The 24,181-nt window shown below is 43.7% G+C and overlaps 1 protein-coding gene across 1 annotated transcript; it reads left to right on the top strand.

The window, feature by feature from the left end:
- Window positions 1-365: 365 nt before the first annotated feature.
- Window positions 366-10,896, top strand: mrpl1 (mitochondrial ribosomal protein L1). Its single transcript, XM_070834071.1, has 9 exons — window positions 366-487; window positions 2,559-2,667; window positions 2,865-3,129; window positions 4,677-4,760; window positions 5,097-5,168; window positions 5,978-6,089; window positions 6,452-6,552; window positions 7,053-7,134; window positions 10,730-10,896. Exons 1-9 carry the CDS (start codon window positions 457-459, stop codon window positions 10,840-10,842), a joined length of 969 nt encoding a protein of 322 aa, XP_070690172.1. The 5' UTR covers window positions 366-456; the 3' UTR covers window positions 10,843-10,896.
- The last annotated feature ends 13,285 nt before the right edge of the window (window positions 10,897-24,181 follow it).

The raw sequence follows: 24,181 nt of genomic DNA, 5'->3' as shown, positions 1-24,181 counted from the left end.
TAGAAAATCGTAGTTCATCGCCCTCGCTTTGATGGAATCCCATTGAGGGCGTTGCAGTTTCTGTACTAGGTTTTTGTTCAAAGAAAAACCAAACTCCACTTAAATCTCAGTTTATTATTTTATAGAGATCATATACGGGATGATAGAGAGATCCATAGAGTGTAGTGGGTATGTTTTTTTAGAATATATAGAGGCCACTGGAAAAATCGGCATGCAGTCAATTGTTATGTTTGATCAATTTCTCTCCAGATTCTGGAGGTGACAAAGTTCAATGCATGCCGAATATGAAAATGGATCCTGACAGTTTTATATACATCTAAATATATTATCATGGGTTTCAGTATTATAAGGTTATTATAAATTATCAGATTTTGAATGGACATATAGAATAACCCCCCAGGTGGAACTATTCAGTAGGTGTCGTTGTTTTCACACGGACCTGCGGTATTCCCAGACATGGCAACTTGCACGCGGACTGTGTGGAAAGGTCAGTTGTTTTTGTGTAATTTACTTTCTTCCAACTCAGAGTAAAATGTCAGGTTATGTGTTTTGTAGGAGAAGTACGTGCTGACTGCTCCAGGCTTCCGTTGTGGTCTCTTGAGCAGAGCAGCCATTAAAGCCCGTTAGCTTGGCTGCTGGTCTGTTAGCTAGCCCTGTCTTGGATGACAGTTAGCGAAACACTTAGCTAATATCTGTGATTTTTATCGTCCTCGTACGCCTTGAAGATTTTCACACGTGTGGTGACATTATTTATAACTGTATCTGAATTATGGGGATTCCTCGTGCAATTCGGCGTTATTCTAATTAATGAGGCGACCTTTAATGAAAAGAAATTAAACATTTTTTCAATGGATTCAGTGCGTCCTTGAACCAAAACACATCGTAGTGGTCGGTGACGAGAAGCGCTGACGAGCTCAGAAAGTCTCTATATGTTGTTATTAAAGTTTTGTATGGCGGATCATATGCACGCCGAATTAAACATAGAGGATCCAGTCAAAGTTTTGGAATAATGTTATTTTGAATTTAATAATATGTATGTATGTATAATGTTATTTTAGTACTAGCTTATAAAAAAGGTTGTGTTCAACCGTGAGATATCAGAATGCAGTTTCTGGCAAAAACATTGAAGAAACGAAAACTTTAGGGGCTGCACCATCCATCCATCCATCCTTCCTTCAATTATCTTCCGCTTATCCTGGGTCGGATCAGTGTTGCAACAGGTCAAGCAGGGCACCCCAGACGTCCTTCTTCCGAGCAAAGCTTTCCAGCTCCTCCTGGGGATCCCGAGGTGTTCCCAGGCCAGATGAGATATGTAATCCCTCCAGCGAGTTCTGGGTCTGCCCCGGGGTCTCTCCTCCTGGTGAGACGTGCCCGGTAAAGGGAGGCGCTCAGGAGGTGTCCTGACCAGATGCCTGAACCACCTCAACTGGCTCCTTTCGACGTGAAGGAGCAGCGGCTCTACTCCGAGCTCCTCACCCTCTCTGGGAGGCTGAGCCCAGACCCTCGATCACTCATTCTTTCTGTCATCACCCAGAGCTCAGGACCACAGGTGAGGGTTGGAACGTAGGTGGACAGCTAAATCGAGACAGCGCCCACATTACTGCTGACGCTGCACCAATCTGTCTGTCCATCTCACGCTCCATTTTACCCTCACTGAGAACAAGACCCCGAGATACTTGAGCTTCATCACTTGGGGCAGCATCTTGCTACCAACCCAGAGGTGATTATCCACCGTTTACCGGCAGTGAACGACAGCCAGGTCACGGTCTGAGGATGCCAACAGAACCGCATTGTGTGCAACAAGCACAGATGCATTTCTGAAGGTCTCCAAACTCCAAACCCACACCTCGGCTGCTCCTTGAGATCCTTTTCCGTGAACATCACTAACAGGATAGGTGATGGGGGGCAGCCTTGCTGAGTCCAACACCCACCGAGAACGTGCTTGACTTTGTGCTGAGAATGCGGAAACATCTTGACATGTATTACTTAAGTAATAATTAACAGAAGGCTCTTGATTCTCTTGCAGACTTTTGATGGTAAACTTAAAAGTAGCACCTGCAGAAGGTGAATAAGTTCCCAGTGAACAAGTTCTCACAAATTAGTGAGCTCACTGTCACCTTTGTAGAATAATACAGGATGTAGTGTGCATCCGTTTGGCAGAGATTCGCCCTGATGCAGACTCTTTGCATAGGAGATGAACTCATGCCAAAAATACCGGACTAGGAGTGTTTGCAGTGTTTGAAAGCGAAGAGGATGTATTTCAGAGTAAACATAAATATTTCTCCACATCATCTGACCCGTATGCGATACACCAAGTAGATTTTATTTCATGAAGTCTCTCTCTCCAGCTTGCATGGAATTAAACAGGTGCACTTGGTTTATGCAAAATTAAAAGTGAGTTTTAATAGCAAATGTCTTGAACTCTGGCATGCCGTTTCATGTTGAGTCACAGAGAGAGAGCAGCGTCTGTCTGTGTTAAATGGAGGTCATCCTCTGTACCTCATGTCTATCTGTTTTCATTTCTTATGCAGCTTCTTCTCCTTTTTTTTCTTTTCCAGTTGTAGCAGGATGTCAGAGGCAGCTGCTAAGAGGCGGCGTTCCCGCCTACACAGGCGTCTCACAGACTGCACCCAGGGATCTTCCTGTCAGGAGTTTCGCAGCTGTCAAGTGAGTTTACAAACCTTTAGTTCAGTAAACCATTAGAGATCTTCCAGAGAGCTGTTTGCCAGCATCATTCTGCTTCACCCATCAACAGTTTTTCACATTTAGCTCATGACGCTGTCCTCTAGAACCAGTTTGTTCATGTGAACCATAAGATGGAGATGGATATAGGTAGATCTCACTTTAACATCTGTATTTGTCAGGCCATGGAAGAAAGAGAAGAAAGAGGATCCGGAGAAAGAGAAGAAGGTGAAGAGGGTCATCGATGACAAAGACAGACACAAGCCTTTTGGCAAGACGGCGTGGGCGCCTGTGGATGACGTGTACGTTTTGAGGCACTACCCCAGGAAGACCTACGACGCAGCAGACGCCATCGACATGCTGAAGAACTTCCAGATGTTGGACTTTACTCCCCCCACGCAGTCTCTGTACATCGATCTGAGGCTGGACATGAAACTGGAGAAAAAGGTAACGGAAACAACACCGCAGTCGTGTTCTTTGTATGTGCCGGAGCTTTTCATGAGGACGTGGGTTAGACATTTTAATGCCACTATGCTGTCATACACTGAATCACAATCAGGTTTATTGCCAACTATGCTTTCACATTACAAGGAATTTGCTTCAGTATATTGGTGCAGAATCAAGAAACAGAAATATAAGATATAAAAATATAAAACAGAGATATTTACAATATAGAATATGAGAAGAAATATCTGTTTTTTTTAGATGGAAAAGGCAGATAAGATGCTTCTAAACTAAATACTCCACATCTCTGCGTGATTTTAATTATTGCATATTAAAGTTTAAAGCATTTATACTCGATCTTGTATATAGATGCATAATTGGTTGATGACAAAAACAACAGGAATGTTGTTGGACGTTTTAAAGGTTTTAAAATGAGCGAGGCTGAGTTACTATGACAAGCTTTCTGGTTTTATTGTGTGTTTGCAGTGTGTCGTAGAGATGACCTCTGCTGTACGAAGCACGCTGTAAATAAAGACAACTGGTTCATTCATTCAGCCCATAAACATCTGTGTGGTGTAAATGGAAAAATGCAGCACCATCGGTGGAGTTGCCGCTGGTGTTTTCTTATCTAGTGACAACGTCTTTTGTCTGTCAGTGCGATTCTTGATGTGTTTCCATTAGTTATTTTGCAATGATTTGTCAAATAAAGAGGGATCTTTGCTCTGTACTGGGCAGGACTCACACCGCATGAAGTTCTGAAACAACAGAACAATAGAAATATCTTTATTGTCATTATACTCAGGTAAAGTGACATTTTGCATAAATGAATAAAATAAAATAAACCACTGAAACAAAATGATTAGATAATTAAAAGCAGCACCAGAAACAGCAGCTTGAGCAACGAACTGTTATTTAAAAAACCAACTAGTTCAATATTTACACATTAATCAGGCAAAAACAGTCAGTGAGGCCACAAGTCTGTGGGGAAGCGTTGATGTTTGGATTCGGCCCCGTGTTTTTAGTCACTGTTGCATCCCAGAAATGACCAGCTGCTTTTTTCTTCATCTGTCTGACTCCTCAGAATAGAACAGGACGCCCCCATAACGACTGATCACCTGCCAGAGTGTCTGTTGGGGACTAATTTTAGCAGTTGTCACTCTGTTCTGACTCCCCACCGCGAGTCTGAGCGATCTGTAGGAGCATCAGTCTTTGCAACGTGAGCACTTTTGGTGACTTGGCAAAAACAGAGCGACAAAAATAAAAATTCCATGAGTTTGTTTCCACATAACATACCAGACAGGCCACGTATCTCATCGGTCTCTGCAGAAGCATGCAGGACCAGTGTTCCTTTGCACAATGAGTTAAGAACACTCCAGAGAAATGGAAAATGAAAGTGGCGCCGGAACAGATTTAGTACTTGATTATCCAGGCTCAGTCCAACCATCGACTTCCCGTCCATTTTCTTATTTTTCCTCCCACATCCTTCATTATGCTGAGTGTTGAAAACTGTAATAACTGAACCTTTTTTTTTCTTCTTCTCCTCCTCACAGAAAAAAGTCGACGCCTTTGTCAGTACGGTGAACTTACCGCACCCCCTCAAGACAAAGATGAACACAGTTTTAGTTTTTACTGAGGTAAGAACTTCCTGTTTTCTAAGTCTTCTTCCCTTCAGCCCACTGAAAGCTGCTGTTGATGAACTGCTTTAATGCAGCTTGAAGAGGATTCAGACGTGCAGCAGCATCTTTTATTTCTCACCCTCTTTGAATGTAATGAACGGGCTCATGCGGCGACTGATTGTGGCCAAAGAACCCTACAAGCACGGTTTGATTGATATTCCTGTCGAGCCGTACGGCTGCAGCTCAGATGTGCACGTTAGCGGCCGTGATGAACGACGCTGGTGGGACCTGCCAGACTCTGACGCGCCCAAATCTGATCGAAATGGGTAACGTGGCTTCTGTTTTCCTCTGCAGGATGCTAATCAAGCTAAAGTTGCCCTGGAGAACGGAGCTGCGTTCGCTGGCGGGGTAGAGCTCATACAGCCGGTGAGTTCAGAGTTTAGTTTTTTCCCTCATGAGAAAACTATCATCACGATGGTTGTTGGAGAATACACTCGCCAAAGTCCAAGCAGCAATTAAAAACGAACAGCTCATCGAACAAGAAAATGAAACGAGGGGGACAAATTCACTTGTTACACTCAGTTTAATGCACAACATTAATAAATGACTCACTGATAAACAACTTTATTCCAAAAGCAACGTGACTAAATTGCCTTTATTTAAATCTGATAACGTTTCATATTAAATGTGCCCACATATGTTCAGTTTTATTATAAACTGCATCCAGTCAGTGTTTGTCTATGTTATTATTCTAAGAATGCTAAATAGGGGAATACTGTTGAAATACTGTCTGGTTTGCTTTATTTGACGTCATGGGACATTAAATCAACTACAAACACGTCACAGACGACACAGTGACGGATAAACAGAGCTGCAGACGCACGAACAAAAAGGATTCAGATTAAAAAAAACACAATTGTTCAACTTTATTGTCAGTGGTATTTTTTGAATGTCAGATGTTACTAAAGAAACAGGTCAGATCTACATTTTGGAGCTTTAGTTGGCAGCGTTTAAATAAAGTTCAACAGATCCACAGACGGCAGGTTGGATCAGCGATTGGGCAGAACAAAGTTAAAGTTATTACTAGTTTTAACTTCACTTCTCTAAATCAAATCTCCACTCCTGCTCCTGGGGTCTGTGAGTGAAGCCAGCAGACCTGCTGGTAGCTCGTAACGGCAGTGTGAGGCGGACAGAGTCACCCACTGAAGTTTAATGATGATGTCTGATGTTTCCAGATCTTAGATGACACCATCTCAGCAGACTTCTACGTAGCGGTGCCAGATATACTCATGAAACTTTCGCCGCTGAAAAACAAACTGAGGAAGAAGTTTCCAAAGAGCAAGAGAGGTAAGCTGAGTCCAGACAACATGTCGACCGGGTGCGACCGGTCCGGCTGAAGCTCGGCTTTCAGGACATCTGAGCTCATGTGAAGAGCTGTTAGGATTTAGAGCCTGAGAGTTTATTCCCAAAAGAAAAAGGTGTTTTTACAGCAGCCTGTGACAACAAGGGCGACTTCTGCTGCACCGCGGCGTCACTGATATCTTTCACCTGTTGTTTTTGCTCATTTAGCAGCTGATAGTCTTGCTGCAGGAGCACTTACACCCTCTCAAGACAACAAAGACGACCGAATGACAAACTGTGAATATAATCACGGCTACAAAGGACCAATCAGTTCTTCTCCCTGTCTCTCTCTCTCTGTTGGCACTCAGGCTCGGTTGGCATCCGCATTCCCAAGATGTTGGAGCTGTTTAAAAGGGGTCATGAGTACATGGTGGAGAGCGACTGCTACATCAGGACCCAGATAGCCACGGTATGTGTCAACGAGCCGGTGCAGAGCGTAGCGCTGGATTAAAGAAGTATAAGTTTGTGTTCTCAGCAGCAACACAGACTCTGTGCACTCTGAGGAACGCTGTGTGAGATCTGAGCATGAAATACAATTTAACTCCACTTCAGCATCTTTGCTTTGTCCCTGAGTTTGGCTGCTTCTTGCTATTTGAAGGCGGCACATCATGACTGAAGCAGTTTTTAGTCAACAAGTCAAACAGCTGACTGCAGAACAAGAAAATGTAGATTTGAAGCAAATATTGTGTTTTCCCTAAATGATGTTATCTTAGTTTTTATCTCTTCTTTTCTCCTTAAGTTGTCCTGAAGGCTTCTCGAGCTCTTCCTGACATGTTATGTCCTGATCATCTGAATGCAACCTTATATGTGTGCAAATAGAATAAAACCAAAATATTATTACATACAGAAGAATACACTCTGTTTAGTTACAGTAAAGGTTGTTCATGCTCTTTTCTCCCCTCTGCACAGCTCGACATGCCCAAAGAACACATCTTAGCCAACTTACAAGCCATCCTGACTGATGTTTGCTCCCACCGACCAGCCAATATGGGTACGTTCACCGAAACCAACTTTTTCAACTTTATTTTCTCCTCAAAGGATTTTTTTTTTTTAGCAAGGCAACAACAAAACGTCCCACACTGGTGGGCACCTCCAACAGTAAGACATGACAGGCATTGGTTTCTCTTTATTTATAAAGGCCTTGATGGGACGTTGGCGTCAGATATCACCTCCTTATTAAAGTGGTTCAGTCATAAACCTGCTTTAAGTCTTTGCTGCACACACATTAAAACAACACAGTCGTTCTGATGGGCCAGTTTAAAACCATGAGCCACATTCAGGGACTCTGTTGTTAGTTTCTTTGTTGTCTTGTTACATTTTGAATTTATTCAGTTTTAATTGTTCTACAGACATCATTGAAAGTAAGGGCACGGCCTCAATGATTGTTCTATATTTAGATAACGGATGAAAATAGGCAGGTAGAGTCTTGAAGACAGAGTAACCTAGAATAATGTAATGATAGTGATACATCTCTGCCATCATAACACACCATCATCATGACACATTATCATTATCATCACAAACCAGACTGTCACATCATCACAACAACACGACTCACTCAGTTCACCACAACACACAAGTTAAACGGCCGACCCAGAATTCCTCCAGGGCCGCTCTCCTCCCTCTGACTCTGACTCCTCTGACAGCTCATCCGGATAAACCAGCACGATGTTGACTGATGTTTATTTGCCAAAACGGTTGTTAAAGCGGAAACGCTTTCAAAATGTGCCAGCTTTTATCTGAGTTCCCTCCCCGGGTCAGTGTGCGGCTCAGCAGCCAGACTGACGGAGACACCAGCAGTGTGCCGGCCAGGTGTTCTCTGTGACTCTTCCAGGTTTACTGTGTTTCAAGCTTTTTTTCACCCGGTGGTCACTGAGTCACTCCTCCTGTAGTTACTACATCAGAGAGAAGCCCACAGCCAGCTGGGCCTCGTGTGAGGAACTAAACTAGTGTTTTTATTGGAAAACACCTCATCTGTTCTTCCAAATTTAGCTGGAAAGAGAGATGAATGAAATTATCATCCTGGGTGTTCCATTTAACAACAATACAAGGTAACTCAGCTTTCATATTAAATCACCAAACATGGACCTTTTTTATATGCATACGTAGATGTGCATCTAAATAACAAACAGATTTTGTCCTATTTACTAAAAATCTCTCTTGCCAACTGCTGCACTGGTTCCCATTCATTCCTTAATACTATTAAAAGTGATCACAATGAAAGTGAAGGAAGGAATAATGAGCTCTGGTATCAGTCAGTATCAGCAGATTCAGATGCGTCAGTGCATCTCTATCATAACATAACACATAACTCACATGTCTCAGGAGTCAGCTGATAGATTTCCATAATGAACAGGAATGAATGGAAACTAATGGCTGCCTGCAACGACGGGGAAATAAATGTAGAAACAAGCAGTGAGATCCAGCCCACATGATGTGAAGTCCTGCTGTTGTAGAAACGGTGAATGAAAGTGAGCCCCGATCAGCCGGAGCTCCTCCCACTGCTGCTGTGAACTGAACTATTCAGGACATTCGAGTTCATTCGTTTCCCATCTTCTGTACATTTGCTTCGCTTTCCGCTGGATAATGAGATGAGAGTGTAATCGGCAGCTGAAGGACCCTCATTAGACGGAGAGGCTTAAATGATCTGAAGTAAAACAGATTCTGGGATCGTTAAAATAAATTGACATTAGCGCCGAAGTAAACTGCAGAGCTTACAGAAACACTGATGGAGGGAACTTTAACAGCGGTGGCTGTTTGTGACCGAGGACTTCTCTTTACTCTCCTGTTCCTCTCAGATCTCGTCTCTTAAGGACCAAATTACCACTCAGGCATTTGTCTCGTATGCAAACTACTGAATAACCATTTTCTTAATCGTTTTTTAGCCTCTTTTCCTTCAACTCTTACTGCTTTCAACTTTCAAGCAGACAAGGAAAGCTTGTTTGGCAGACATCTTTAAACTTGTCAGAGAGAAGCACTCGCAGCAGATGCTTCTGTTTGAAGTGCTGCCTGTTAGCTGTGCAGCTTCCTCCTGGATGATCCCTGTGGGACTCCTCCCTGCTCACCCTGGAAGTGTTGCCGCTCTGCTGCACCTGCCCGGCTGCAGAAAGCGTCGTCTGCGCCACAGTAGCTGAGTGACACGTCTCACTCGGCGCCCCCCCCCCTCGTTCCACATCTGTAATTTTCATTGCTGCGTCCGGTGATGACGGCGGCGCCGAGCGGAGCCACCTGGGCTGTTCTGAGCGCTGTCAGCACCGGAGCCCTCTTTGAGTTTGTGCCAGCGAACGTTACGCAGCAGTTAAAGTCCCCCCGACAAGGACTGAGGACAGAAGTTAATCACCACTGTGCCCAGAAGTCGAGGACCAGAAGATGTGAACGTCTAGAATACTTCTGTTAACTTTCCTTTATTTCCATTACTGTGTTTTAAAGAGTCATTCAGGCAGAAGCTAATGGCTGCAGCGTGGGCAGGAACAAGAGGAAACTTCACAGATGGATGCTTAAAGCTGAGAACAGAGGGCCCAAATGTAACGAGTGGGTGACGGAAAGAAAAAAAAAAAAACCCAAGGGGCTTATGGGAATTATTCATGACAAAAGCACGACCATGTAACTTAGTGAGATCTCACAGAATCTGATGTGTTTTATTATTTGTTTCTGCTTTAACACGGAGACTCTTGTGCTCTGAATAACTTCTCCCAACATATCCGCTCTGTGTAGACAGGTGTACCACCTGGTTATATTCAGTCAGTCTTGTTCGCTTCCTGATGGAGGTTCCTCTCTGAAGGCTGCTACAGAAACCCTAACCCCATAAAGAGTGACACTGTCTGCATAGGGAGGAGGTTTGGACGGACGGGTCAAACTAAAGTAAACGTTCAGTTATTTAAATGTTAACATGACAGATAATAGTAAGAAACCAAGTAGTTTTGGTGTCTAAACTTAACCAAACTGCAACAGTTTCCTAACAGAAGGTAACAAAACAATTTATTTGCCTGCTTGTGGCTCGTCCCCACTCGTCCTGTAGAGTCGAGCCTGTCGGACTCTGAATCTTCGGTTTGATGGCCAAAGCTGAAACAGTTCAAAGTCAATATGAGAAGGTCAAATAATCACTTTCAATGGAAAGATTTCTCTCTTGTTCTTTGTTGGTTAGAGAATGATACATGTAAAAATGAGATCAGACTGAATCAGTGAATTAGAGCTGCAACATTCAGTCAGTTAATCTGTTGATTAATGAAATGCCTCATTCCAGCTCCTCTAATGGAAGGATTTCATGTTTTAATTTGCTGTGTGTGATACTAAATGGAGTACCTGTCGCCTTTTGGACAGTGACTTTGACAAACCAAGTCCCCTGAAGGCATCACATTCAGCAGTGGGGAATGTAAAGTTGTGGACACAGTTTTCTGTCGGATGCATGGACTTCATCATTCCTGTCTCGCAGCAGCTTCTTCCAAATTGCTCTCTCGCTGTGTTGAAGGAAGGTTGTTCTTCCTCCACCTCCTGCTTTTAACTTCACACATAAAAAAACAAGCTCTCAGTGATGACACATTTCTCTCTGTCCTCTTCCTCCTCTTCCTCCCCTTCCTCCCCTTCAGGACCTTTCATCGAGAGGGCGATCATCGCCAGTCACACCAGTGAAGCTCTGTGGTTCAGGAGCGAGGACTTTTTACCCAAGCCAGCAGAGAAGGAGGAGGGGGAGGAGGAATAATGAGCCGCCTCACTTTGTATATATCCACTGTACTGAATAAAGTATTTGTCCTGAGTTTTTGAGTGTTGGTACCCATTTAGAGAGAGAGAGTACAAAACATACAAGGTTTCAGTGTGTCACCTGAAATAATACCAACAAAATACACTTAAAGTTTGATAGTTCCAGCTCTTCACCCTCATTCAGAGCAAGTGTGAGAGCGCAGTGTGTCTTAAACAGTTTGATTCATGTGCGTTAAGCAGACTCAGTCAAAAACATCCTAACTTTGATCAATATTAACCCTTTAACCTCCTCACCAAGAAAAAAGCAATGAAAAAAGGGATTCTTTATGTATTTTATTTCCTTGGGGCACTAATCACAAAAATCAATGTTTTTTTATGAACAGACATTTTTTGAAATCTTGGCCTCCACCAAACGGTTGAGATGTCGTAAGTAAAACATGTTTTCAATAAGATATAGTGAGTCAAAATGTGCTCTACCATGTGGTTGAGCAGGAGGTTAAAGGGTTAAAAATAGTTTTTATGGTGTGATGTTTAAAAAAAACCACATTATTTTCTCTTCTAACCGACGTTCTCCGTCTCAGAAGAGCAGAAACCGCCTGTTGCTTCGCTCTCGGCTGTAAACCTCCATGTGTCAGTGAGCTGAGGTGTGAGGAGGGTCACGTGATTAACAGATCCCATTATGACATCATTAAAGGAGCCAAATCTGCACGGCTCGTTTTCACAGATTCACTGAAAAGAAAAAAGAAAAGGGAGGATGGTTGCTTCACTCGTAGTTTGGCAGTTATGTTGAAAAGACATCGACATTAAAAAAAAAAAAAAAGAGTCGATGCTGCAAACACCTTGTAAAATATGAAAATCTGTTTACTATGACTGAATTTGATTTTCCAGATTTAACACCCCAAACGTCCTTAAATGTGATAAAGGGAAGTCTTGAAGGGAAGACGATGGTGTGAAATCATGAAGCCCTCATCTGAATTCATGATATCGTCATCCTGCCACGGGTCTGAGCAGAAATCCTGGAGATCATCAGCCGGCTTCTGTTACGGATGCTGTTCTAACTGGTTTGGGCCTGGAGGCTGTTACAGGAGCACATTAACACCCCCCTGGGTTCAGGATGACTGCAGAATCTGCATGTTCCCACACTTGAAACAACTGGTGTGAGTTTAGTGTAGCACTGAGGTCCAGACACTCGGGGGCAGTGTTGGCGTGGCCTGTGCTGCTCAGATAAACCGAGGACTTCCTGCGACCTGTTGCAGCCAAAACCATCAGAGATATGAACAATGTGGTCAAGAGAGAAGTTTGACGCCTCTTTGATTACTCAGTTATTCAGAAGACACGTGAGGCCGTCAGCACCTGACGTGCTCCCTCATAATGTAGAAACCTCCATCAAAGCATGCTGTGTGTGTGTGTGTGTGTGTGTGTGAGGAAGACAAAGGAAGTCTTAAAAGTGTCTGAAAATGACTGAACGGCCTTGAACAGCTCTCATCGGTTCGTCAGTCTGCTGTGGATCCGTGAGTCAACATTCACACCTTGAAGGAAAGATCCAGTGAGTCTGAGAGGATTTCACCAGACACTTTCCTCACGGATAAAACAGCAGCCTGCGCCATGATGTCTTTAAATCTAAACAATGCAACGTTTGAGTCAGTTTTTCATTGATTTCCGTCCTTCAGTTTGAGCTCCTCCACCTGTTTCTCCTGAATTGAATGCCGTCTTTATTAATTCACGTGTAGGAATAGAGCTTTAAGTGAAATGTGTGTGTGTCTCCCATCCTGCAGTGCTGGAAGAAGCATTCAGACATTTACCTCAAGGGACAGAAGCAACAGCACAGTGTAACTGTACTCTTCCTACCAGTAAAAGTCCTGCACTCTAAATCTGACTTAAGAACAAAAGGACTTAATTAAAGCACCAAAAGTAAAAGTAGTGATGAAGCAGGATCATATATTATAATACTGGTTTATATTGGTGGAGCATTCATGTTAATGTTGCAGGTAGAGATAATGTTTTATTATATTTAATAAACTGATAGAAGTATAAATAAAGTAAAAAGCAAGATAAAATGAAAATACTCAAGTAAAGTACAAGTACCTGGAAACTGCACTGATCTTTAGTAGTATTAGAAGTTACTATTTAGTTTGGCCTTTGCTTTAGATTATGTTTTGACAGTATTTTTCTTTGCAAGTGATTTGTTTTCTTGTTTATGTTCTTGCTTCTGCTCGTTTCCAAGGTTCTCCTTGTGTCTAGAGGTCCTGCCAGAGCAGGTTTATATGGTTTTAGCTTTTGTTTTTCATATCACACACGTCTGCTGCAGCCGTTTTCATCTCAACGCTCCGCTTTTAGAAGAACAGAAGAGTTTCAAGCCTTCAGCATCCTTCTTGTGTTCCGGCTCTGGCGTCAGCGAGTGGTGTTTTGAATCTAAATCTGCAAAATAACTAGAATTTAAAGCCGTGTGTTCTTTTGGTTACCAGCGCCAGAGAGGCAGCAGGAGCCAGGATGTCTTTGTGCTTTTGTCTGCTTGCTTGTTTGAGAATTCATATGAAATGTTGAATGGACAAAGCCCTTCGTTTGCCAGCATAAATCACAAACCCAGGGTGCAGCAGTGGCCCTTTGATTCCACGTTTGATTTTGATTTTCTTGTGACAAACGGCCACGACAGCACGAGCTGCGAGCTGCACACGGCCTCTCTGGGAAGGTGACACGCATCATCAGGTCGAGATGTCTTTTCAAACTGTGTGTGTTTGTGCAGCCGTCCTCTCCCTGATACCGAGCAGGTTGGTATTCAGTGGGATATTGAGATAAGTTGGGCCTTTTATTGGTCCCTGTGGGGAAATGAGGCTGTTGCAGCGGCTAATGTGAGAGGATGTGGCCGTTTAGAGGAGAGAAAAGAGGCCATGAAAAGTGTGGAAACAGTAAAAATGATGAAACTGACTTCAATGACTTTCTTTCTTCATAAAAGCAGCTTGTTGCTGTTTTGACTCTTGCAGGCCTCTAATCAGTTCTACCACTGTTATTTCACTCTATTCTGTCCATATTATATCCTGAGGTTCATTTGAAGGGTTCTCTGGGGGACAGTTTCCTTTATCTGACTTTGAACTATATAACTAAAACTGACTTCGATTGTTCACAGAAATAAGGAATCACTTCATTCGACCCCACAGCAAGAGACCTGCACCATGAAGATAGATAACATTTATATATTAAAAGAGTTCACCAGGACTCAGGGGGGGTCTGAGGTCGCTCTGTTGAAACGTCCCTGACACCTTTGACCTCTGACCTCTGTGAACACAAAGGATAATTGCACTAAAATGTCATGTCACAGTATAATCAGAGAAATACCTCCCGGATCAATGGATGGTTTCTGTTCTGAGAGCGAAGGACAGAAACGGAAAACAAAATCGACGGCAAAACATTTGCTTATTTCAGCTTGTGCAGCGTGAGGACGTTCCTCTGCTTTATATGACTGAGAATTTAATACTTCTGGACCGCTCGTCAGACAAAAGATGACATTTAAAGACGTCTCTGAGGAACTGACACGCTTTTATCGACCGAATCAACACAAAGTTTGAATCAATAATCCAAACAACTGTTAGTTGAAGTGTCAGTTAACGTGTTCCTCACAGGGGACACATGAATTATTCTGGTCATGTTTGGAGGGTTTTCTAACAGGATCACCGGCCGGAGGTCAAAGTTTAACCTGGTTTTGTTTTTTTTTTGTTCTTTCTTAAATCTTCCACTGGGTCCTTGTTATAAATAGCTACAGGCCGCAGACAGCAGCAGCAGCATTAAAGCAGAAGAAAGAAACCTTGTTCAAAGGCAAAACTGATTCTGATCCCTGTTTTTGGCAGAGGACAAAAGGGCCGAGTGGAGATCAGGTTACTGCCATGTGACACTGAGGAATCTCAGTCCTGCACTCCCTCTGATTAAACATTACACTCACAGACAGACAGAGACAGACAGTTTAGAGGGATATTATACAGACGTCAGCTGAATTAAACACCGTGCAGCTACTATGGATGTAAAGTAAGTCCACCAGATCCCATATTGGAATCATTTATTAATGCAATGTGCAAGTGATATGCTAGAAGTTTGTTGGAAAAGCTCTGCAAAGTCCCTATAGGACCGTAGCAGTGACTCCACAACACCTGCGAGTAACAACAACACTCACACTCAACAATGAAATGTGTGCAGTATCTTATTTCATGAAAACATACATGGTTCAAACAGTAACCACAGGAGATAAGAATGACCATAAAGTGCCACCTGGGGTGCGATAGTGATGTGAAACGGGATAAAATTACTAGAAATTAAAGTTAAAGGTGCTTTAAACTCAATATTAAAGCACTTTAAGTGATTCACACGATGCAAAATAATACAGAAAGTAGAATAAAGTAAAAAAAATGAGCATATCAGACAATTAAAAGATCATGGAACATAAAATTGAATGAAATTAAAATAAAAACATATATATGTATGATAAAGTCATTATAAGTTTAATATTATATCATTTTCTCTCAAACTCATTAAAATAAGTTTGTCATACAATAAATTCAATGTTCTAATAAAACAAAAGGTGATAAAATATGTTAAAGTCTCTATAAAACTTAACTCCCTGGTAAGAAATCTCCTTTTCCCACATGATTCAGATTATTTATTTTTGGAATAAAACCAATCACAGTGTTAGTGATCTGGAGAAAGGAAGCTGTCTACTGTTAAATTAGAGACAAAAAATCATCTAGAAAATACTAAGAATGTAGTTTTTCTCCAACCTCAGCAGACCTCTTACCAGATTGGTATCACAGCCTTATAATCTGAATAACTTTTAATAATATATGACACCTAAAGTGCAATGTCATCACCCTAAAGTCACCAGACATTTAAAATGTGTGTAGGAACAGAATAAGAATATAATACAGCTCATTAAAGTGGATAAAACGCCATAAGGTGAGATAAAGTCACCTTACAGGAGACTGATAGCGATATAAAGTTAGTTTAAGGTCACTAGAAACACCATAAAAACTCCTAAAGTGAGCAGAGAGTGGCACAGACACACTGGAGGAACATCAGAATATAGAGAGACAGCAGGGGTGAAGCAAAGTGGGTTTAAGGGTGATGAAGTGAGACTCCAAAGACATTGTGGGGGGAAAAAAAGCTGTAAATGGGATTAAAATGACGAATCCCTCCGCTGATCTTACATTCAGTCACCAAATCATCCTCTGAAAAATAAATACATCATGTTTTAATCCCCAAGGAGCAGCGGCCCCGTGATGAGGGAGATTATGATATCTGCGAGGTGGGTGGTGGAGGAGGAGGTGGAGGAGAGGAGGGGGGGCAGCAGAGGAGAGGTGGGACGTCCTCCTGGAGAGAGGAGGGGAGGACGAACAAGAAAGAGAGGAACAAGAAGGAGAGGGAGAGGGAGTTGGGGGGGAGAGCCCGGGGAGAACAAGAAGACCGCCGCACCGCAAGAAGTGACTTGGAAACACCGCGCAAGCTTCGCTGCAGGAGCGCCGAAGTCCGCCCGCCTCTCTCCGCCACGCGCCCCGGCTGTTAGAGGGGGGGACACCACAGAAGATCACCTTGCATCCGGTGATTTTGCTCTGAAGCAGAGTTTTGTGAGCAGTGAGCCGGCGGAGGACGAGGAGGTGGACACTTCTCCTGGTTTCGCTGCTGCGCCGCATTCCAGCCCCGAGCGCTGCGCTCAGGAGTCGGACCCGGTGCGCTCCTTCTCCCCGCTCCGCTCCGCTCCGCTCCGCTCCTTTGGATCTTTCCTGGCTCATTTCTTGCACATCGGAGCATCAATAATGCCTTCATAACTGCCTTCATTTGAACTAGAGAAGCAGACAAACCGCGCGTCCCCCCCCCCCCCTGCCCGGATTTGGATTTAATGCCCCTTTTGGCTGCGACCATGGCTGGATGGTGGATGTTTGTTGGCGCTCTGGCTGGGATCCTCATCGCCCCCCGTGGGATCCAGGGTTGGTATTTTTGCTGTCTTTTCTGCAAACCAGTTGTTGTGGCTGTTATGTAGGTCAGGGGTTATCAGGCACCACGGTGCACACTCACATCAGAGCCACCCCCTCTCCACCCCCCCACACACATCTGATCACATCTAATTCCACACAGGCCACTTTTTCCTTCACCCATCTCTTGCAGGGGAGTGAAAGTTGTCTGCCTTCATTGTTTGGGAGTCTTTCCACCGATCCAGGCAACACTGAATGTAATTTATTCCCCAAGTTGCCGAGGAAGTCCTGGAACTCCGTCAAGGACCCCTGGAGGGGGCCAGGACCCCGCGTTGGGACCCCTTGAGCAGGTTATTGTTTCCCAGGAATGAGAGCAGAGATTTAGAGTCGTGGCTTCAGGATTTAGACTTTAGAGTTTCCCAGAGAAGTAGAGGGCTGAAAGTGAGCTCTCTCACATCACACAAACCTTCTTTTGATCAGATCTCCCAGCGAACATCCTCCACCTGCAGGAGGGAGGCTTCTCTGTTCATGATGCTGAGAAAGCTGAACCCTTTTAGTCCTCTGATCGTATCGGCATCCCAGAAAGCAGCGATTGAGTGAGATTCAGATGAAAACCTTTTAAACAGTTTGCACCAAATGTGCTTGAAAAGTGAAGTCACATCTGCACAGAGACAACATTTCAGTGACTGGACTTAAAGGTGGAGTTCAGACACGCTTGACGTCGAAATCTAATATGTTTCATGTATTCTAGATGGAGGAAGAACCTGAATTAGCCCAAATATAACATGAATTCTGCACGTTTCTTTATCTGCAGAATCACAGAATCTCTCCTTAGTGAGCAGAGGACAAACTGTCTAAAACAAAGAAGAAGCAGGCTGGAATAAGTTCAGTAAAATACTGAGATCAGACTGGATTCATCATACAGAATAGTCTCTGGGGTGAATGCAGCTGAACCACACAGGAGTCTGAAGGGAAAAGCAACACGTGAAGCAGACTTGTTGTCTGACTTGGCCTGTTTTCCATCTTCTCTTGCTTAAACAACACGTTGTTGCATCTGATCCTGCTCCTGGCCTCTGTGCCATTTAAATATTCATAACCCTGCATCAAATCTACGAGGTCGGCCCAAGCTGCAGCTACAGTATCCCCATCAGAGGAGTGATAATGCAGAAGACTGTCAGCAGCAGAATCTAAAGCAGGGCGGCGCAGCTGTTACCCAGCCGACCCACTCAGGGCTTCACCTCGCTCCTCCCGTCAGACTCGGCCTGGTACCTGCGGGAGAGAGTCTGGCAGGTGAGCGTCCCCCCGCCCTCAGAACAGCAGCAGAACCCCTCTCCAGACTTTCTAACCAAATCATTAGTGCCCTCTCTTCATCTCGGCATGCATCCAATCTGCTTGGCAGCACTTGCTTCAATAAGAATCAAACTTTTATAAAGCAACGCACCCCCTTCGCCTCCTTTCCGCTGCAGAGAGAGAACGTTGGCGTCGGCAAACGGAGCAGGATACTTATAAAAGTTGAAATGTTATTGACATTGAGGGCTGCGGCGGTGGAGTGGATGGATGGATGGATGCTGAGATGAAGGGAGAGACTGCTTGGAGCCAACATGAGTTTATCTCACGTGTTTTCAGATGCTTCAGATTCCTTGACAGCGTCTGCAGAAATACTCTGTGATCAAGTTCACCTAGGAAGTGCCTGAATACTGCATCACTGTTTTAGTTTTCTAAACAAGTAACTGAACTTATTCCAGCCTGGGTCCTCTTTAAATGATCAGGTCCAAAGACGTCTAAGCTTCCAGCTGAACTTCAGCTCAGTAAAGTCTTTTAGATGTTTAGGATAAATACAACTGTTTGAATTTAACATTGAACATTTAACCAGCAGATTTCACCATGAACCCTCCCAGCTGGGTGCCGACAATAAGTCTACAATAAGATTCCTGAAATTTCATGTTTAGGTTCAACATCCCCGTCTCATTTCGTCCACATATTACAGCCAAAGGGTTTTTACAGGGACAATCTTCTTTATTACTCCATAAAGCATAAACTACTGTCAACAGCCATAAACAACTTTCACCATGTTTCCAGGAATAAAATGTCATATAAATCAGATTAGGAATCACATATGAACAAATCCGATGGAAACCCTTCAGAATATAGAGAGAAATAAAGAGGCAGATGTGTCGCAGAATTAACGCCTAAATGTGGATTTTGGATGTTTTCTTCCCACGTGTCTGGAAGAGGCATGAAACTGTGACGTTAACAACCATAAAAACTGTTTTAACAGGTTAAATCTGACCCAGGTACGACGTTCCTAGCGTCATAAACGGGTAAATCTCCACTTAATGATCCAACAAACCTCATTAAAAGGCTCCATCACGTGAAGGTTTGCCTTTGCTGTGACTGCTGGTGATTTCACGTGTTCATCTTGAGACATTAGTATCACAACTGATTATCTAGTTTATTGAGGGAAGAAATGTGGTGAAATGTGTTACAATCTACTTATTTTCTAATCTTGGTGATGCTCTTTGATGCCTTCCTCTTTCAAGGCTGAGAGGAGCTCATTCAGACCGTGATTATGCCGAGCTGATGAGACGTTTAAGGCTTGATTACGAGCAAACAGAGTTCGATAGCCGAGATTCTGTAAATTAGAAGAACCATCTTGCGTAAATGGGCAACACTTCTTATCTCGGGTGTCTGTAAGCCATCATGATCTCCCACCATAAACCAAATCTCCATTCAAAATGTTTATGTTTTTTAAGACTTTTCTGGACGTCCTCCTTCCCCCAAACTAACTCACAGGGGAAACACAAAGGAGCTCGTGGAATAAGAGCAGAGTTTCTCCAGTGAGAAACCTGAAGCTGCCACACTGCCTCCATAGCAACTGTTCAAAATGTGTTTAATTAAGATTAACATCTGTTCTCTTTAACTACACAGAACCGTCTATGATACATAATGCTCAGTGTAAATCACCACTCACATACTTGCATGAACAAAATCTGAATATAATCCTTTAATCTTCAGACTGTCTTACCCCGAGTTCACACTTGCTCTTTGATGGAATGATTTAACATTTGACGCGTTAATTTATGCCAAACAGTTTTAGGAATTGTTTAAAATCTGAAATGATAATTGGCTTTTGGAGCCGTGTTTCCCTGTGTGTGTGTGTGTGTGTGTGCCTGGAACTGATTAAAGGGTCAGATTATATTCTGCAGATAAAAGAGACGACAGCACGAAGCTGCAGCACAAACACACACAACACAACTTTACCTGCACTCTTGTTACGTGGAGCTGGACCCTTATGGTGCATCTCAGCTTTCTGCTTGGTGAAGTTCAGACCTTTGGGTGTGTGTGTGTCCCTCCGTCTGTCTGTCTGTGTTTTCTTAACATTTAGCCCTCAAATTGAGCAGAGATTATCATCAGCCAACCTTTAGCTTGCCATTTCAGTCTGAAGGTTGCTTGTTTTCTAGCTTTTACATCTGCAGGAGCCCCGGTGGTCACTGCTCTTATTGCAGCCAATGTGGGTAAATGCTCCATTTTAGGAGAAAAAAACAGGTCCTATACTGGATTCTGATTGGAGCAGTCAGGTCAGGTGTTCAGGTAGCACAGGTGAAAGGTCATTTAAGTCAGTGTTTGGTAAATCATAGGGTTTATGTGTTGTTATTGTGAGATTAAACCACCTAATGTTGGGACTGTAGGATCACAGCACCGGTGCTTTTGTGGGAACATTTGCCCTGAAGATTTCCAGAATGCTGGTGAGGTGAGCAGTGTTGATTAGCATGCAGCTCGCAGCCTTGTGTGGGCTGGCTGCTCTGAACACACACCAGCCTGGATATGCCTCTGTCATTTCATGGTAAAGTTGGATTAAAATGCTGCTCATCAGTGCAAAGTGAGTAACGATCAGCATGCTGATGTCCCGGTTTTTGTGCTCTTTGTTTGAGGCCGGTGCTGCTCGGCAGCTTCAGCTGGTGGAAGGAGGTGTTGACTCAGGCTGTGTTGGTGCAGCTAAACAGGGATCGGACCCTTTTCACAGGAGACAATTAGACTTGTTACAGGAAGGAAAGGCTTCTGGTGAGTGCTTGAACAAGGGCCGACTTCAGAGGAGCATGTTTAGAAGTCCAGGAGTGGGTTAATGTAGAGGTGGACGGAGTCATTTCTAGTCAGATGGTGCAGCAGATTTATTTTGATTGATCTGCTACACTTTATTTACACTTATTTACATCCCTGATGTGAAGCTCAGCTCCACATCGTCAGACTGAGCTCGGCTTTCACCAGTCTAGGCTGGACTTAGCTGAACGCTAAGTCCAGCTTCAAGGGAGCCCACTGAACACATGCATTAATAAGAAAACTGTTGGTAAATGGGATCCCAAATACTTCAGTCATTAAAAGTGCATTCAAGCGGAACGTTTTGGAAATGCTGCATCAGTTGAGGTGAATCGGCTCATTGGAGGCCTTTCAGCTCAGATGCTGCAAACAAACCTGACTTTAAACATTTAGATGATTATTGTAAAAAAACACGAAGCGCTTCCAGACTGAAGAAATCAATTCTTGATTTCATGGCCCGGCTTCAAGTCAGGGAGATTTGGAGTGTTTGTTCCTGGATCCAGAGTCTGTTGGTGTATTCACCCAACGTCTCTCTCTCTCTCTCTCTGTGTGTGTTGTAGAGACGTATTGACCACTTTCAGAGTTTGACAGGCTTACAGGAACTCACATCCTGGAGTTTGAAGGCAATTGATTCCTCAGCTTTCACGAGGCTGAGCTGCTGTTTGACCTGCAGGAATTATAATGACAGATTTGACATAATCCCTGACAACAACCATCGGTGTCAACGTCGTGATCGTCCCTGGACTCTAATGCTAACTCTGTGTTTCTTCATCTGTCATCCTAGGAGCTTGTATCTACGAGGGATCGCTGTATGCGGTAGGTCCACTTTTTCATATTCTATTTTATCTTTAGTATCGCTGGTTAAAATTTCACATCCTGCGTCCGCTTGTAGAGCCTAATGGGTATTTGCTCATGTATTATTGAAGGGGGGGGCTTTACCAGGTTAGTATGACTGACACTTACATTTCCACATTCAGTGTGTGTGTGCGTGTGTGTGTGTGTGTGTGTGCAGACATTGGTGGTAAAAGGCGTGTGTATTATCAGTAGAGATTGCTGCACATCCTCTGTTGACTGAGATGTAGCTGAGAAGATGTGTCTCATCTATAATGCATGCCTCACACTGACTTTGTGGATGATAATGGCCATGAGAAGGCGCATGATGCGGCTTGGCGGCAGGCCTGGCTGCTAAAAGAAGGCTCCCGCTGCTCTGCCGATTGAAGGTTAGGCTCTTTTCAGAGTTAAGAAAGCGGTCTGTGATGAACTTTATTCACGGAGTGGGTCTGCTGGGTATTGGCATTGAACATTCAGGGTTTTGCTCTGAGATGTGCTTTTGTTTTATGTTTTTTAAACCCTGCTGCAGGGTCCTCATATTCTGGCTCCTGACTTATTTTAATGTTTAAAGCTGTCGTGTTTGGCTTGAGGCACTGATGGCCCTGCTCTTCTGCACAGGCTGCTGATGCTTGCCCACCATCGTACTGCCGAGCATTTGTACTTTAAAAAGATAAAAGTTTGAGTTGGAGGCAGAAATAACAGTCACCAAATGCCAGTATAGTTTTTAGAGAGTCCATTTACTGAAAACATGGGCAGAATCACAGAAAACTGTTAATGTCATCTATTATGTGAGCGCAGCTACATGAAAAATCTGTTAAAGTCTTGTTAAACCCAAAAAAATGTGTTTGGCAGGTTTTTGTATTCAGTGACGGTCTGAATGCTGTTTCCAGCAAGATTTTGCACCTTAAGGAGGGTAAAAGACGTTCAGCACCAGCACAGGTTGTACTTTGAGGTGATTCAGCTGTAAAATATCTCTGCATCCTTTCATTGGTTGAACTTAAGTTAAAAAGGAATGAATCCTGCTGCCGTGCACTTTAGAAAAACACTACTTGTGCCCTGCAACAACTGGTAATCTCTCTTAAAAAGCCTTAAACATGGTTCTCGGCGGTAGAGTTGTGGTTCCCAGGCAGTGGTATCGGCATAATTACAGTAAAGCTTTAAAAGAGTGAGCAGTAACATGTCTGCAACTACCTCCAGTGCTGTAAACGCACGAGAACACATCCTGCCTGTTCCCACCGCTTTGAAGGGGGATAATTGTTGGAGCGAGGACATAAAGACAGAAATGTTTCAGTCAGTGTTTGAGGAGGAGGAGAAGGGAAAGGAGGGGGATTGTGGGAAAAAGGAGAGGGCAGGGAGACGGGTGGGACGTCCTGGCATGTTTGAACACAGTCGGGGGAAAAAGGCCCTTCTGGAGTTCAAAGTGAAGAACCCCCCCCCTCCAACACCTGGAGTGGTGGGCAGATGGGAACAAATGGAAAATAAAACACCCGGATTAAAGTGCAGGTCTCCTCAGAAGCCCTCAGGCCTCCCCGTGTGGTTTCAGGTCTCCGTTTCCTCTTTCTTCTTTTTCCCAGACTTTAATTTCCTTTTATTTCATTAGATGTGGCGTCCTGCTTGATTTATACCAATAATAACTCAAGGAACAAAGATTATTCTGATCATTATTCACAGCTAAATTAAAAAAGACATAAAGGCACGAGATGACAGGCCTTTATACCCACAGGTCATACGCATATTAGGGCAGTAAAGCACTATTTTCTCATACTTCTCTTCTTCTTCCAGTAACTTTTAACATGTTTCCAGACCCAAAAATAACCAAATTATACTTTTCATGCATCTCCACACTTGAGGAACTCTGGGTAAAGGTTGTTGGGCGTCGGGGGGGGGGGGAGAAAGCTGATTACTGACCTGCTGCATGTTTACGTGGATTTACAGTAACCAGGTCAGTACGCTGCATGTAAACACGTCCACCGATTACCTGTGGAAGCGGGTTTCTCTGAGTAACCTGGATCCTTAACACCAGCACTGCCAGCACTGCCAGCCCCCCCTACAGGCGCTGCAGCAGTCTGCTAGACTGTCATAATGTAATATAATATATATCTCTTGCAAGCTGCAGCTGTGTGTTGCGACATACTTTTAAAAGCGGCCTTAGAACATCCCCTTCTGTAGAGCTCCGTTCAGCTGTGATGAGCCAACACGCGTTCCTGTAATCTGTCCATGGGCTTGATTATCTTTACTATTGGTGTTTGCCAATTTATGAATGCGATCTGTGCCGTCTTGGCTGTGTGTAGTGGTAAATCTAAATGCAGCGATTGACTAGAAAAGGAAATGCGGACTCACAGTTGGCCGGGAAGACGCCGACAATACGCTGCCTGTCTGTTTTGCAGCAAAATGAAGTTTAGTAATGCCTCAGCGCAGTCACGGCCAAGGCTGCAGTTACCTAAACATTGGACTTGAATGGTG

Source organism: Pempheris klunzingeri, chromosome 7, assembly GCF_042242105.1.
Source record: "Pempheris klunzingeri isolate RE-2024b chromosome 7, fPemKlu1.hap1, whole genome shotgun sequence".
NCBI classification, from domain to species: Eukaryota; Metazoa; Chordata; class Actinopteri; order Acropomatiformes; family Pempheridae; genus Pempheris; species Pempheris klunzingeri.
This window is presented reverse-complemented; position numbering and strand designations above follow the sequence as displayed.